We start from the raw sequence: 15987 nt of genomic DNA on the forward strand, positions 1-15987 counted from the left end.
ACCCCCCAACTACCTTAGCCAAATGGCCATGGTAGAACTGTGATGATATCATCGAAGTCTCGGCTCCAGTGTCCAAAATACACCTTGCCGGAATTCCATTGATCAAAATCACAGCAGTAGGACTGCTGGCAAAAAGCTTACGCCTGTCAGCTTCTACACAAACCCTACTTGTATCAGAAGTAATGGGACTGAATGTGGGCTCTTCATTAACACTTTCCTCCGACGTCTCGCCCTCTACGACGGAGGCGACATGTTTTCCTGAACATGTCTGTCAGATGCTTTTGCCTGGCTACCAGTTTGCTCTTTCTCTGCGCTAGCCTTCAAGTCGTACTCTTTCTTGAAGCACTTTTCAACTGAATGCCCGCTCTTCTTACAATAAGTACACTGCACAGGGGTTTTCCGATTCTTCGGAATTTGTTTCTGGTTTGCTTGGTCAGCAGTACTCTGACAAGCAATTGTATTTGTCAACTTCTGTATCTGCTTTAAGGTTTCCGCTTGCTGTCGCGTGAGGCGCTCCACTGCTTCGCGCAGATGCTTCTGGCCCTCGATCAATGCAGTAAGTAACTCGTGATCGCCCCCTATACGCGCAGTCTTCGAAGAAGAGGTCACGGCATCCACATGCGGAGCCGCACCATTCATGTCAGGCACAGAACATGTCGGTGGGCATGTTCTTGCTGGTTCACCATCAACATCGCGCAAGATGTTCAAAGCAAGCTCCCTAAACTTGTAGAAAGGGAGTTCAGGGTTCTCATGTATAAGTCGACGAAGCTCGCGCTTCGTTAACACATCACGCGCACCACGCGTGAGTTGTTCCTTAAGAGCATTTTGTTTGAGTTTACGCAGTGCCTCTTTCTCACTTTGGTCTGTGGAAGCCGCTTCCATGCGGTCATATAGTCGCATGAGTACCCTACTATAGTCCTCCAGGCTCTCTCCCTCTAGTTGATTTCGGGAGTAAAATGTGCAGTTCAGTGACTGCACTGTCTCCTTGGTGCCAAATCTAGACCTAAGAAGAGCCGGAAGTTTGCTAAACTGGTCTTTCTCGGTCTTTGGACAGCAGCGAACTTCTTCTTTTGCGTCACCACCGAGGTGATCTATTGCTACCGACAACTTCTCGTCCTCAGACAAGCCCAATTGACGGGAATAAGTTTCAAGATCGTCAAGCCACTCAGTCAGGGTCGGGTCCCCAGATTTCCTTGGGCGCCCGTTAAATTTCGAGAGCTTAACCGTCGAGGCCTATTTGATTGTATTCGATTGTATTTGAGCCCTTTTTTGAGCCATGGTTCTAGTCTGAAGTCAACTAAAGTCAAAACGTCAGAGTGACAAACAAACCACGTACGGACCACCAAAAATAACAAGAGAGGCAAAACCTCTTAAAATGCAATCACCAACAGAGCTACGTACTAATACAAGCACTATGGTATCAAAATACATGTGCTGACAAACTGCTGGGCACCCCGGGCAGTTACAAGAAAAATGAGATATACAAGTACTCCAATAAACATGTAACATGTAAGAAAAATGACATTTAAATCAGGAAATTGCCTTAAGAACACGCATAGGCTTTAAAAAAAAGGCAGGCACTCACATGTGATTACCCTTACAGTAGAAAGTGCATTTAAGCAAAAAGGTGTTATTACACAATAATAATAACAAACTATAACCACAGCGTGTCTTAACAAAAAGCAGTCTCGTCCCTCATCACACGACGGTATCTGGGGTACAGTAACATCAAGCTCCACATTCATCCAATCCTGTCCACGACGCCAAGAACTTGTAGCGGCAGCGCTTGCGCGCCCGCTGGGGGCGGACCCTGACGATCCGGAGGGGGGCGGGTCTCCCGGTAAGGGATGGATTGGATCAACTTGTAACACAGGTCGTCAAATAATCACCTCCAATTTATTCGTCAATGGAAAGAAAACCCTATAAATTAATACAAAAGCACGAACCCTAATTAATTACATAAGTGCTTTAGTTGATTCATGGACAATAACTAAACAACAATGACATCAATTGCAATGGTATTCTACAATGGCATGAGTGCGTACTGCTTATACATATCACACATAATACATAGAAGCGAATATGCTATTTAAGCTAACAGCACAACCCAAATTTCTATTCACGGTGGCTTTGGGGCTTTATGCAAATGCACTGACCACGTGACGGTACAGCGCGAAGACGATGTACATGTCGAACGTTTATAAGTGACCATAAATGGCAACGTATAATGGATGAAATTACAAAATACCGGCGCTAGGATATGCCAAATACCCCCCAAACCCCGACTCACCCTGACACCACGGGTTGTGAGACCTACAGTGGTCTGCAGGGCCCAGCAACTCCAAGGGAACAGGCTGAAAACTGTCCGAAATGGTCCCGAAATGTTGCGCTGTCTCCACCAAGATGGCCACGGAAAGAAAAAAGGACTAGACGTGGTCGAAGGGTCGGTAACGCACACTGGGCAGACCGGCATATCCAAGCGCGGTATAAATAGTAAAAATGTTGACAATGCCCGTATTACAATAAAAATGAATACAAGCGTTTTTAAACAGATAATGAAGTCGGCGGAAGGTATTCCGGCTAAATCTTATGTTATCACGATAGAAATTAAATGGAGCTAATTCCAATAGAGGCGCAAGGCCACGTCAACGTGAAGGGTGAGGGGACCCTCTCAGTTGCTATGCAACAACGTAAACATTGAAAGGATCTTAAAGGCGTATACCATGTGCATGTAGATTATACATGATAAATATACGGGCAACTCCCCACATTAATAAGAACAAAGCATAGTGTATAGGCTTTACATGAAAAATGAATAATGCCAACACGAAGGAAAATGGTGAGGCAGCCCGTTTGTACCTTTCCCTTGGACAAGACTAGACTCAAGACATGTTATGGCCATACGGACAGGACTGTAGCAATGAGACCCGATAGCTTATAAAAACCAAGATATCTCAAAATAAGATGTAATCATTGTTTTGGCAAGGAAAACCCATAGTATTACACTCTTTAAGTTTAATATCAAGTTCATTCCAATTTCTAGCACCATATCGAGACGGATTTTTTCTGAAAAATGATGTTTTGTTTTGTCTCACAGAAAAATCACCCCTTGATGAACTACGTGTCCCGTGAGAATGAACACACTGAGGTTGAAAATAAAAATAGATGATCAAACATTTGTGGTAGGATGTTCTGGACATATTTTATAAACAAGAATACTCACAGGCGGAGATGATAAAGATAGTTTCAAGATATTTATTCTACCAAATAGAGGAGTAGTAAGATCGAAGTAACCTGCATTGCTTACAGTGCGTATAGCTTTCTTCTACAAAGCAAAGAGTTTGATAAGGTCGTGCATGGCTAATTCCATCCAATAGGAATAACCAGGCTTGAGACGAAACGGCCAGGGAGTGATGACCGTCGCAAGTATGGGGACGTGATGATCACACAGTCTGAAATTGGATTCAGTTCACAACCTGTTTCTGCCGGAACAAAATTCAGCTCTGCACTTCACTTGGTCTCGACAATTTTTTTTTCAAATGTCGCTCCGCAGACGACTCGCCAGCACGTGCTGAAATGGTGCAGACGTCAGCGAGTCAATGACTTCTTACAGCCTGTTCTAAGGGTGGCAAGACTCCAGGAATAAGATTCACTGGGAGTGGTTTATTATTGGCCCATAATAAAAGCGTACAAAAGGTCATAAGAATACGGTGGCCGCATAATGCCACACCATAACATCCCCTTTCCTTAGGTTAAGAAGCAATTGTTGCTAACTATTGTTTTTGCTGAATTATCACGCGAGACTGTAGTTGTGGTCTGCTAGAGTGGTGGTCATGAATACAAAACCTTTATGAATGAATCAACAAACTATGAATACCTCCATACTAAGTGTCCTTTTTTAAAGGACGGCCCTAAACGTTTAAACATAACTTGGTAAAGTTTAAACTCAAGGAACAACTTATACAAGACCAATTTTGAAATGTAAACTGCGGTGAGGAGTCTGCTTATTTAAGTCTTAGCCTTAAACATTGAGGCGTTTTTCGGGAGCAACCCAATGTAAGAGTTACCATTCAATGAGTCTTTTTGGTGGTCTGGAAACGCAACCGGATCTGGTGGTGGTAGTGTTGGAGTTCAGTCCTGCAGATTTGTCTGTTGAATGATAAGGTACATCTTGAACCTTGGCCACTGGACTGGAATCACTTGGGCCGGCGAACTCACTGCTAGTTGGTTGTGATGTAAGCTGAGACAAACTCATACGTGCAACTGTTGCTGTAGGCGCTTTTGCGCTCTCCTGACTGTCTCTGAGGTGTATGCGTTTGAGTCTGTAGCATTTGCCAACTTCGACGAGGTAACTAAGTGGGGCGACCTTGGCTTTGATTGTCCCTGGTGTCCTTGTAGGATTCTCTACCTTGGGCCCGGTCTTGGCACGTGCTGACTGTCCGACAACAAGCTCAGGAAGGCTTTTGGCTGTGCAGTCGTGGTACAATTTGGCCTTCTGTTTCCTGGTCACGACTTGCTCTGTCCTAGCCTCTACGACGTGGGGTCTGTATAGTGTGTTCTGGGGAGCTAGACATTCCCGGTGTAGTGGTGGTCCCCACTCAAGGATAGCCTTCCACACGTCACTGTTATTCTTTGCAGCTTTTGTCACCAGTCCCTTGGCGATTTTGACGGTAGATTCTGCCTTCCGTTGGATATGGAGTGGTGAGGGCTAGTGGTGATGTGTTCAATTCCCACTTTTCTGTAAACTGGGCAACTCACGTGATATGTAACTTGGCCCGTTGTCAGTGATCAGAGTATGCGGAATGCCATGAGTGGAAAGTACTGGCCTTGATTTCCGATGTAGAAGTCATATCTTCAAGAATTTGCACGTCAATGCAGTCTGAGTAATACACAGTAGTTATGTCCATGGACCTCAAAGCAGTCACTCGCAACTAACAGCCACGGGGTCTTGTGTACTGGGTGAGTCTTTAAGGTTCCTTCTGAAGAGCTGTTCGGGACTCCATCGTTGGACGGCCTCCACCAGTTCTGTGTGCATACGAGGCCAGTATCTTATGTGTCGTGCCGTGTTGGTTATGTCCTAGACTGCCATGTGAGATGCATGTGCTCTGGCTGTCATGTCTGCACGCAGGGCTGTTGGGATTACTATACGGGTTCACCGAAAGATGAGTCCATCTTGTGTTGTCAGTTCATCTCTGTGTGGCCAGTACTCTCTGATGTACAAGGGAACTTGAGCCTCGTCCCCTGGCCACCATACTTGGATGACATGTATCAGTGTTAGTAGGACCCGGTCAGTAGATGTTGACTTCTTGATTCTTTGCAGGTGCTCATCTGTGACAAGGATTCTCGGCTGGATATTCTCCAACTCCGCATTGAGCTTCTGTTTTTCAGTGATGAAGTAGATCGGATAGTCTGGTGTCTGATCTGTGACCTGACGGGTGGGTAACGCGGCTCACGACAATGTATTTCTCAGTTACATTTGCGAATCTTGCTTGTACTCTACATGAAGGGAATATTTCTACAGGCGAAGTCGCAAAGGCTGCATGCGCTTCAGGCTCACCAGGATTGGCTTTCTGAAGATGTTGATCAGAAGTTTATGGTTGGTAAGCACGAGAACTTTGTCACGGCCCAGGGATGTACTGCTTGAAGCGTTGGGTGGCAAATACGATTGCCACACACTCTTTCTCTATTTGAGCATAGTTGCGTTCTGTGGCTGATAGGGCTCGTGGAGCGTATGCAACTGGCGGCCTTTTTGTTTGATTACAGCTCCTATCCCAACTTCAGAGCTATCACGCCCTATTGTAACGTCTTGGTTGACATCATAGTAGCTCTGCACTGGTGCTTCTGTGATGAGCTTCTTGACTTTGTCCAGGGCCGCATCATGATGTGGCAACCAGTCGAACATGACGCCTTTGTCATTATCAGACGTCTGTCTGAGTGGTTCGCATACCATGCTCTGTTCTGGCAAGAATTTAGCAAGGTAGGTCAGGTTTCTGTACTCCCTGAACATCTGTCGGGCGAGGCATGTCGATCGAGTATGGCCTTCGCTGGATCTGGAGAGAGTCAATCCAAGCTGAAGACATGTCCCATGTATGCGTCACTGGGTAGCTTGTACCGTGGCTTGGCTGCATTAAGCTTCAGATTCTACTCTCTGTATCTCGAGAGAAGAACTGTGAGGGCGGCATCGTGTGAGGCCTCAGCGTCAGCCTGTGTTTCTCCGGTAACATAGACTAAGATGTCATCTGCAATCACTGCGATGATCCCCAGACCTTCCATACATTCTTGTAGCCTGTGCTGGAATTCTTCTAGTGCTGACGAAATGCTGAAAGGACGACTTGGATAAATCCGTCCTTGGCATCAACCACAGAGAAGAGCTTGGGGTTCTTCAGCCTTCGGGTACTTCATCGACTATGGGAACGGGGAAGTGATTGCACTTGATGACCTTGTTTAGGCCAAGTGGATCCAAGCACACCCTGATTTTGTTTGGCTCTCTGACGACTGCCATGTTGTGGATCCACTTAGTGGGCTCAGTCACTCGGGCAATGGTGCCTTGTGCCTCCATATTCTTAAGCTTCTGTTTCAGCTCGCTCCACAGTGGAATGGGCACACTGCGCCTGGTGTGTTGCGTTGGAGTGACGCTGTGGTCAATGTCTATGTGGAAGTGACCTGGTAGCCAACCAAGGCCGGTAAATACATCTTTGTACTCACTGAGGACTTGTGCCTTGGTAAGAGTCGGTGGCTCTGTCACTGCATGCACAAGGCACTCATGAGTGAACTGCATTCCCAGGGTTTCTGCTGCTTTGCCTGACAGCAGTGATAAAGGGGCAACCTCCACAATCTGGAAGTGAATTTTCCTCTTGATATGACCCCATTGATCTAGCACCTCAAGCTGGCAGCTTCAACAGGGTGGATAATTGTGCCATCGTTCATTCCATCTTAGTCTTTGGAGATGTATCACTGAGCTCCCTGTAGTCTTCCATTATCATGGTGCTGCAAGTTGCACCATAGTCTAAATGAAATCTGATGCACTTTGTCTGGTCCCTTGTTGGCGTTTCCACTGCCAGCTCAGCAAAGTATTGCTGCTTGGGCTTTGACTGCACCGTGTAGATGCTTTCTTCACTGTCACTCTCATCTTCCTCCCTTTGATGGATCTTCTGTGTAGATTTCTGTGACTCACGTTTTGTGCGGTCCTTGCCCGCTAACTGGCAAACCTGCCCGTAGTGGTTACACTTTTGGCACTTGGAACAGGTCGTTCCATAGGCTGGGCACTTGCCTGTGTGATTTACCACTTTATTTACAGCTTCTATTTGAGGCTTGGTGGGTTTGCTAGAATTCTGTGTCCGCTGCTTGTTTTTCACGAAGTGTGTTGTTTCTGCCTCTGCCAGATGCATTTGTTGTAAGTGAATTGCTGCCTGTTCACTACTGCGACAGATATTAATGGCTTTCTGCAATGTAAGCGTTGACTCACGGAACAGACGAGTGCGAATAGTGTTGTCTGCCACCCCTATGACCAGCCTATCTCGTAGCATTTCATCGAGGAGTGGTCCATAAATGCAGGTTGTTGCCAACTTTCTCAGCCTATTCATCATGAAGGTGACAGTGTTCACTTTAGGCTTTTGTTTGCACGAATTAAACATGAACCCTTCGTACACCACATTCTGTTTTGGGTCAAAGTGGGCTCCAAGGCTGGTCAGGATTTGTTGTGGTGATTTTCTCTGCTCGTCAGATTTTCATACACTTCTTAGCACTCCATTCCCATGACAGTCAATAAGGTTGCCACTTGGATGGTCAAGGCTTTCTTATTCAGTTCTGTGGCTACCAAATAGTTCTGACAACTTGCTTTGAAGAACTGCCATTTGGAGACCTGGTCTCCTTTGATGTCCATTTTGGCCGGTAGGGGAATAAGTGAGTGCGCCATGGTTAGCCATGTAGCGCGAGTACATTGCCTCCGTAGTTTCCAGCGAGACGCCCGTTGTTTAGGCCGAAAAATCAGTGTGCGTACGAAGTATATACCGTTCATTTTAATGGTAAATGCTACGTGGGAAATGTAGACTTTCTTATTAGTCACTGACACAGCCTACCGTGTATGACAGGATCGGGCTGTACTGCTGACAGATGCCTGGTGATCCGTTCTCAAAAACTGTCGAAAAGTTAGCTTGGCTTTTGCGGCAACGGCGCTGGATTCAGCTAATTTCTGACACAATGTTCTAAGGACAGTAGGACTCCAGGATTCACTGAAAGTGGTTTACTACCAGCCCATAACAACAGCGCACAATTAGCCATAGGGATACGGTGGCCACATCACAGCCTGCGTACAGAAGAATTATTTCCCCAAATCTCTCTAGGTGTGTGTCTCCCTCCCCTCTCTCTTTGCCTGCCAGAGCACGTATTGTATAGTCTCTGACGCTACCAGAAATTTCGTAGTTTCTACAAACTTCTTATCATTTAACACCCTCCTGTGATGTCACACTTTTATTCTTTCTCGCTGTTATTTCGCACAAATGGAGCAAAGTGCACCATTCGGTGTCTTACGAATGGTGCACTATACAAACAAGGGAGACTCAAGTCACTATTTATTTGGCACTTTAATTCAAACGCCTCTAATAAGCTAGGCTCTTTGAGTGTAGGTTATGAGCTTTTGTGCATATAAAGCATATATATATAGATAACCCATTACAATCATTACGTATGTCACATTACAAAACAAGAAGTATCAATAACACCGATGTCTAGTTGCTTACAGATTAACATAGCTTTAGTTAATCCATACCATGAAAAATTTAAGTTAACGCATGCCATTGAAAAGAACAAAAATTAAGTTAACGTAACATATCGCAGAGTCCACAATTTAATAAACTGACACTAGGTTCATGTTTTGTTATCCAGCATAGATCAAGTTACATTTTACCGTACATTGAGTCAGTTTTACCTAATTAGTTCAATTCTAGCCACTAGCACGCTTTCAACAAACGTTTTACTTTAACTGGCTCAAGTTTCATATTATTAATTTCAGTGCTTACGTCACATCGTATAAACCTTAGCTCACATAGCCTGTATCCAAGTATATAAAACCGATGTCATTTCACTTCGCCTTGGAGACAAAATTCAAAATTGGCAAAGAATTACTCCTTTGGTACTTGGGGACAAATACTTTCATGCTTAAGTTGACATTGACAGTAATGTTTCTAGAGTCTTGATTCTCTAAATTCGCACTCCCAAAAGAAGTCGTGGCAGTAGTGTCAGTTGCTGGCTTCTTGGGTGGTGTGATGATACCAATAGACCCACGGCCTTGTACAACTGAGTTGACTTGGCGTTTGAGACCGTCTGATTTGCGTTTATAGTTTCGGACAGCATTTGATCTATCTCCAGTTACCTCACAGATAAGCTGTTCGTCAATATTCTCCTTGTACAGACGCGAGGCAGCACCGGACCGAAGGGAGTGATCCGTACGGTAACCGGCGAGTCCTCCTTGTTTGCACATCTGGGCAACAACCTGGGCCAGTTTGTGACGGAGCATACCAAACCTGTCCTCTTGGCTGAGCCAGCGGTCGCAAGTAAAACGCATATGCTCGTTTGCCTTCAGGGGGTCAGTGACGCTCGTACTTCTCGAACAGTGTAACAATACATCGCTCTTTGTCTTCTTTGTTCTCGTACGCATCCACGACCTTTGGCTGAAGGTGACGATGTTTCAAGCCGCCTTGGTTGGTTTTAGAAACATCCTCTGTGTACCTCAGGAACTTGTCACCATTACCGTCACGCTGAATTGGAAGTTGCGTCGATTTCCATCGCAAATTTCTGTGTTCCTGTCCACCACGTAGGGCGAAATTCAATCCATCAAATACACCAGTGTGTTTAGAAGCTGGGTGGGATTGCAACTGCTGAGAACACTCTTCTGCCACAATGACTCTTCCTCCTCGACTGTAATCTCCTCCGCTTGTTTGCGATGTATTCCCAAACCTGCCTCCGCTCGCTCTTTCATAAGTCCGGCAAGAGTATTTCTCAGCTGTAGAAAATCTGGATCCGACAAGAACTTGTAGCTTTTGCCTTTCAACTCAAAATAAAGCTGAACGCAGATCACCAGCTCATGAAGCGTCTCCCCTGGGTAGTCTTCACCATTCTTCTTTTTCACCTCACATATGAATCTAGATAGCGAGTAATTAAGCTCATCTTTGGTCATGTTATCCAAATCCACCTTAATGGGGCTGATGTTCAGTGATGCATCACAGACAGCTTTTATTGTGCGAAACATCTGCCAATCACGAAACAAATCAACGGCCCACTGGATTGTCCGTTCCGTACTCTCGGCAAATTGCGGTTTCAAGCTATTCATGGTGACAGACGACTGAGATGGAAAGCTTGCGGTAAATACCATGCGATATTTCTTTTTTGAGTCTGTGTGGTTCTGATAAGAACCGGAGAGGCTCTTATCAGAACCACACAGACTCAAACAAGAGATATTGCATGGTGTTTACCGCAAGCTTTCCATCTTAGTCTCAGCAAATTGTAAATGTAAAATACATGTATGAACATTTAAGATACTATATACTATACAGCAGATTATCACTTTTCTTAACCCTTTTCTTTAGTCTTCTTAGACACAAAAAGCTCTTAAAAAGCTTGTACGTTTGCCGAGAATTAGGAATCTTGAGAAAAAGCTTTTATTGAAAGTACTTTTTGCTTATCATAATAAATAAATAAACAGCTAACATGTACCCTCTTCTGCCAATGTCCACAATTTCCGAGTCTACTTTTGGTTTGTAGTTCCCTGCAACGTCTGCAAGGGTAGCAAATCCTGGTTTTTTCATCTGCTTCAGCGACCAGGGTTGCTGCCAATAGCTGGTCATCAGAAATGTCGGACACTATTGGTTCATATTTATTTTGGACTGGGATAGGATGTCTTCTATATTTAATGTGGCATCTGACACGCTGGCAGAATCTTCAGTGTCCGAGCGAAATGTGTTTTGCGTAAGGAAAACACTGCAATCACTGTCAGAACTAGCCATGTTTCCACCTTGGTGTTCACAACAAAATTGGCATAGGTGCCATTTGAATCAACCTATTTTATGTCTCAGATTGTAGCTGGGGCGTAAAAACGCCATAGAACAAAAAAATTTGTCTACTCTCGGTTGCGGCGTTTTTTCCAATTATACAAAAACACGACATTCGTGTAAACAGTCACGACGAGTTTTCAGAGGGTGTTAAGTAGGTTAATACACTCGGTAGTAAACCGTTCGGGGTGAGAATGCCCTCGGGCTCTGACCAGGTTGTATAATGTCCAACATGAACTTAATCTGTTCTTGAACCTTGGATTATTTGTCAGGGTTTAGTCTATACGGTATTTGTTTTATAGGTCTTTATTCTCCCATGTAAACATCATGAACTACCATTGATGTGTGGCTCAGTTTATCAGAACATATTTGTTTGTACCTATGAAGCAGGTCTGACAAATCTCTCGATTGGCCATCGTTCAAAGGGTCGAGAATTCTGTCTAAGTTGGCAAGAATGTCTGAATTTGAAGGCTAAATAGCAAGAAACTCAAGTTCAGATGTTTTTGTTTCACGGTCCTCATCATTAGAACTGTTACTGGCTCCACGGGTTGGCCAGATTATCACGCTCATAATATTTCGTAAGCATGTTCACATGACAAACTCTCTGGCTTTTTCTTCGATCTGGGGTACTGAATAGAGTTTCAGCTGAAAAATTTGCCGGACTGTTTCATGATGAAGAGGAGCATGCCTAAAATTTAACAGTCTGTAGAGACAAATTGTTCCAAAAATAATGAGTACATGTAATAACTCTGATTTCAAAGTTAACAAACTTCCGGTAATCACCCTTGTAGTAATTCTTAAAATTACTAAGATAATTATTGTACAAAATCAATGATGAACAACGGAAAATAAAACGGTACCAGTACAAACCTACCAGAAACCAATATGTGAAGTCCATTGAATTTGTTTTGTGTTATACTTATCGGTATGACTATCGAAGGATAATTTTCAGGTCGGATTTTGGCCGGAACTTCTGCACAATATTCCACAGCACGACGAATAAATTTACCCCTTTGCTACGTATTAAAAATCCCAACTGACGTCATGCCACCCCCAGAATTCTTAATTTTATGTAAAGCTGTGTTTTACATTTAGGTTCCGCAATAACGAACAACAGTAATGCTCCGCTCTGACTGAATTTGTGAAACGTATACATGTACAGGGTAACGAGACGTAAAACACTCTAGTTCAAAGGATTAAAAATTCAGCTAGGGACAATAGAGTCTTCTTCCCGTATCGATCGAATCTCGGTAGCCATAGTAAGCCAAACCCAAAGACCGCTAGCATGTGGGCGCCCTCTCTTCCTTAGTGTCCAAAGGTTAAGTCAGACCAACGCTCACTTCCAACGTACACAATGTAATCATTAACACAATAGTCCGCCGACACAGCTCAGCCACTACGTACAGTCTGTTATCTAGAGATTATCTTTCTTATTAACCGGCGGCACGAGCTGTCTATTGTGTAGGGATTATCGCTTCCTACTCCTTATTACCCCTTAGGATTGCCTGGTGGGCCACTCCGTATACCATCACACACTGTATGACTCATCCACTATTTTTTATTATCAGCAAGGTCAAATTGTACCAAAAAAATTTAACCTACTATGTTCATATTCATATCTCCAATATTCACCCTCTACAGTCAAGGTCAACCTGTGCCAGACTTTCTGACCTTCTCCTATGCCTATCCCTTACCCAAGGTCATTCTGTGCTCTAATTTTTCACCCTATACCTCATTCCAATTCATACCAATATCATATTATTATTATACTTATGCATATTTATGACCTTTTCCCTTTTTTAGGTCAAAGTTCAAAGTGTGCTGGATAGTCCCCCCCCCACAACTGACCGTTTTAACCCATTTCAAAAAGAATTCCAAGAGTTCTATTTAAGCTTCAAATCCGGATTTGTTCTCGTCACGGATGCGTGCTTTACCGAAAACAACCCAATGTAAACACGACATGTAACTCATTGCCTAAACCCCGCGAACTTCATATTGCACAGCTTCCAGTTGGAAAGAGATCGTTGGATGATACCAACTAAAAAGGCAGCACTTTGGTAGTAGCTATTAAGGAATTTTTTATGTTTTTAAAATCCCGTCTGACAGGCTTAAACTTGTTCCATTGGCTAAATATGTTATTAAAGACAAAGGACAAGTCAAAAGACGTCCTAAACCTCAAACTAACTCAAGCCAAATAATAGTACCAAACCGACCTGACTCGAATCTAAACGAAACACAGACATTTTGTTTGTGGACCACTACGTACCGTTTTGCAGATTTTGAACTCATTTCAAGACTTTTGATGACCTTTGTGTTACTAAATTAATGTAGGCCTACTGTATTGATGACCTTTGTGTTACTAAATTAATATACTGAATAAATAATCTTCTAACACAAAGTTGAAACTAAATAGTTATTATGTTCAGTAGATATAGATATGAAAGTTTCACCTTTAACATGATGGGGTGGCAACATTACTGCATTTTTCAAGTAGGCCCACATTTATATAACACGCTCCTGTGTGCATCTGTGCATCTGCATCTGCAAGGTTTTATTCCGATCGAACATGTACTTCAGAAGATAAAGAGCATAAAATAATGCATTTTTAATGTGTTGGTAAGTTGACGATCCACCAAAGTGACGGCACTTTAATACTATTTTCATCTGTGGCACGTCCCTGTCTTTTAGTGCCTAATGGACGTTAGAAACTAATCACAACATTTAAAAGAACTTTGAATAGAGCCTCATGCTAATTGAAAAACTGGCAAAATACTAGACATTTTATATCATTACTCTCTTTTCCAACTACCTCTTTAAAGTGTTGCCCGCCAAAAGGGAATTGACGCACTAAACGTACGTTACAATCATATATAGCGGCAACTGTAGCCTACATGTGTATTGAGGTATATGATGCTTAAACTGAAAGTTGACAGAATTGTATGATAAACTGTGCTGTGACTTTACATCATATTAACTTAAATATAAATTGTGCAAGGACGTAGCACTGGAGTAAACGAGTGTAAAGATTAAATCAGTTTGATACTAGCCAAGTGAGTAGTTATACATATTGAAATATATAAATGTGACATCTTAAAAAAAATCCTCACAAAATATCTTATGACGCCTTGACGTAATCAAATTTGACAGAAATTCAGATAAGAGTCTTAGTATCTCTGAAGTTCAAAAATAGATAGGAGCAGTGTCATAAAGAAAGTATAGAAGATGTGTACGTCAATTTATATAGAGATAAATATTCAAGAAGTCGTACAATTTCAAATTTGTTGACCTAACTAATCAGGATTTTAATGACCATCCACCAAGCGAATTTCATGTCGATTAGACATATATGTATATGTATCAGTAATATTCATTCTCTCGTTTTGTACACTGTTCCCTTCAAAAGCCATTTCTAAAATATGTTTCTGGATTTCAGGTGCAAATGGAGATAAATGTACGGCTTCTGGGGTCCCTCCAAGCTGTGGAATGTGTGTCGGCCCTATAAACAATGACATGACTCGTGGTCCACCGTGTTCCTGTCAGGCAGGGAAAATGGGAGCTTTATGTGATATTGGTACATATATAAGTTTTAAAATAAACGTTTATGGGCGCAGTGGTAAGAATGATTTGTGGGGGTAATGTGTGAAATGTTCCATGCACGAACATTCCATTCGTTGTTTTTAAACTTTCTTCTCAAATCGGATGTCAAGTTGATTTCATTATAACGTACAGGTATTCCTTCTCAGTCCTGCGTAAAATAGTGAAAAGAAGTTATCTAGTTGTAAAGTCAGTCAACAGATGTTCCTGTCCGTCTTGCCAATTCGTCTAACTGCTTACTTATTTCTTGTTCAGCAGCGTCAGTATCTCCCACAAGTTCCTATATGCCTACGTCAGTTTTGGAGAACGATTCGAACGGCCCTCACGTAGTCATATTCGCCATTTTAAAACAGATTTGTGTCTAAAGAGTTACCCACGGACATTACTGTGCAATGTAAAGGCTAGTTCACACTTTAGGCCAATGTGAAAGCGAGGCGAATTTGACGTCACGGAAGATTTGCATGTTCAAAATTTTGACACGACTTCCCCGTCCATGAAGCTCTTACCACGTTGCTATCAGTTCCCACTGAGTTCTTACTGAGATATACAAGTTCTCACCATGATTGGCCATGCTCCTCCGATTTCTTAGTCTGAGGACGTAGTAAGATCGTTTGTAATAGTGGTGGGGATTTAACTGACAAATCTTAATCCTTTTTCTGCTTTAACGTTTTGTTCTCATGGAATGAGACTTTGATTCTAGATTCAGTGTTTTCTTTGTTTCATTTCAATTGCTGTTCAGAGTGTCCGGATTTATCGCTGTCTACACCAGATGGTGTGGAGTTTGATGCCAATAAAGAGCCTGTGTTTGTCACCTGGGACAAAGTGACTGGGAATCAGACTGAGATCGCCACTGGCATTGGTTGTGCATCTCCTGGCTACAGCCCCGGGCATGTGACCGTCACTGGTGGGCTGTTTAATGAGGGGTCGCACACAGTAACTTGTTCAGCTTTTGATTCGAATGGATGTGAGGTGCTTGAAAGATTCACATTTGGTGTTAACCTGCACGGTAAGATAGAGTTAATGTGTTACAGGATATAAACCGTTTTTAGGCCGTGTCATTTATCCGCGAACCAAAATCGTCGGTACAGATTTAAAACTCAATACGTGTACTTGTTATACCCTGAATAATTGTTACCGCTGTTACCAATTGTTACCATTGTTACTGCTGAACATCATTATTAATTTAACATTTTGCTCCTAGCATGAATCCCAATTCGAAGACGCAAGTCAAGATTTATTCCCGATACTGTAAACCCTTTGGTATTTTTGGACCAGATCTAGCGAGCACACTAGTGCCAGACATATGTCAGAGTACTGATAAGGACATCAACGGGCTCCTCGGCTGTTC

At 43.1% G+C, this 15987-nt stretch overlaps 1 protein-coding gene across 1 annotated transcript; it reads right to left on the reverse strand.

Annotated features, from left to right (window-relative positions):
- Window positions 1-8614: 8614 nt before the first annotated feature.
- On the reverse strand, window positions 8615-10343 carry LOC147799150 (zinc finger MYM-type protein 2-like). Its single transcript, XM_087137078.1, has one exon. The coding sequence runs from the start codon at window positions 10325-10327 to the stop codon at window positions 9824-9826; it is 504 nt and encodes a 167-aa protein (XP_086993204.1). The 5' UTR covers window positions 10328-10343; the 3' UTR covers window positions 8615-9823.
- Window positions 10344-15987: the final 5644 nt, after the last annotated feature.

Source organism: Acanthaster planci, linkage group LG05 (genome assembly GCF_054643075.1).
Source record: "Acanthaster planci isolate LZ-2023a linkage group LG05, COTS_SCS, whole genome shotgun sequence".
In the NCBI taxonomy this organism is placed as follows: Eukaryota; Metazoa; Echinodermata; class Asteroidea; order Valvatida; family Acanthasteridae; genus Acanthaster; species Acanthaster planci.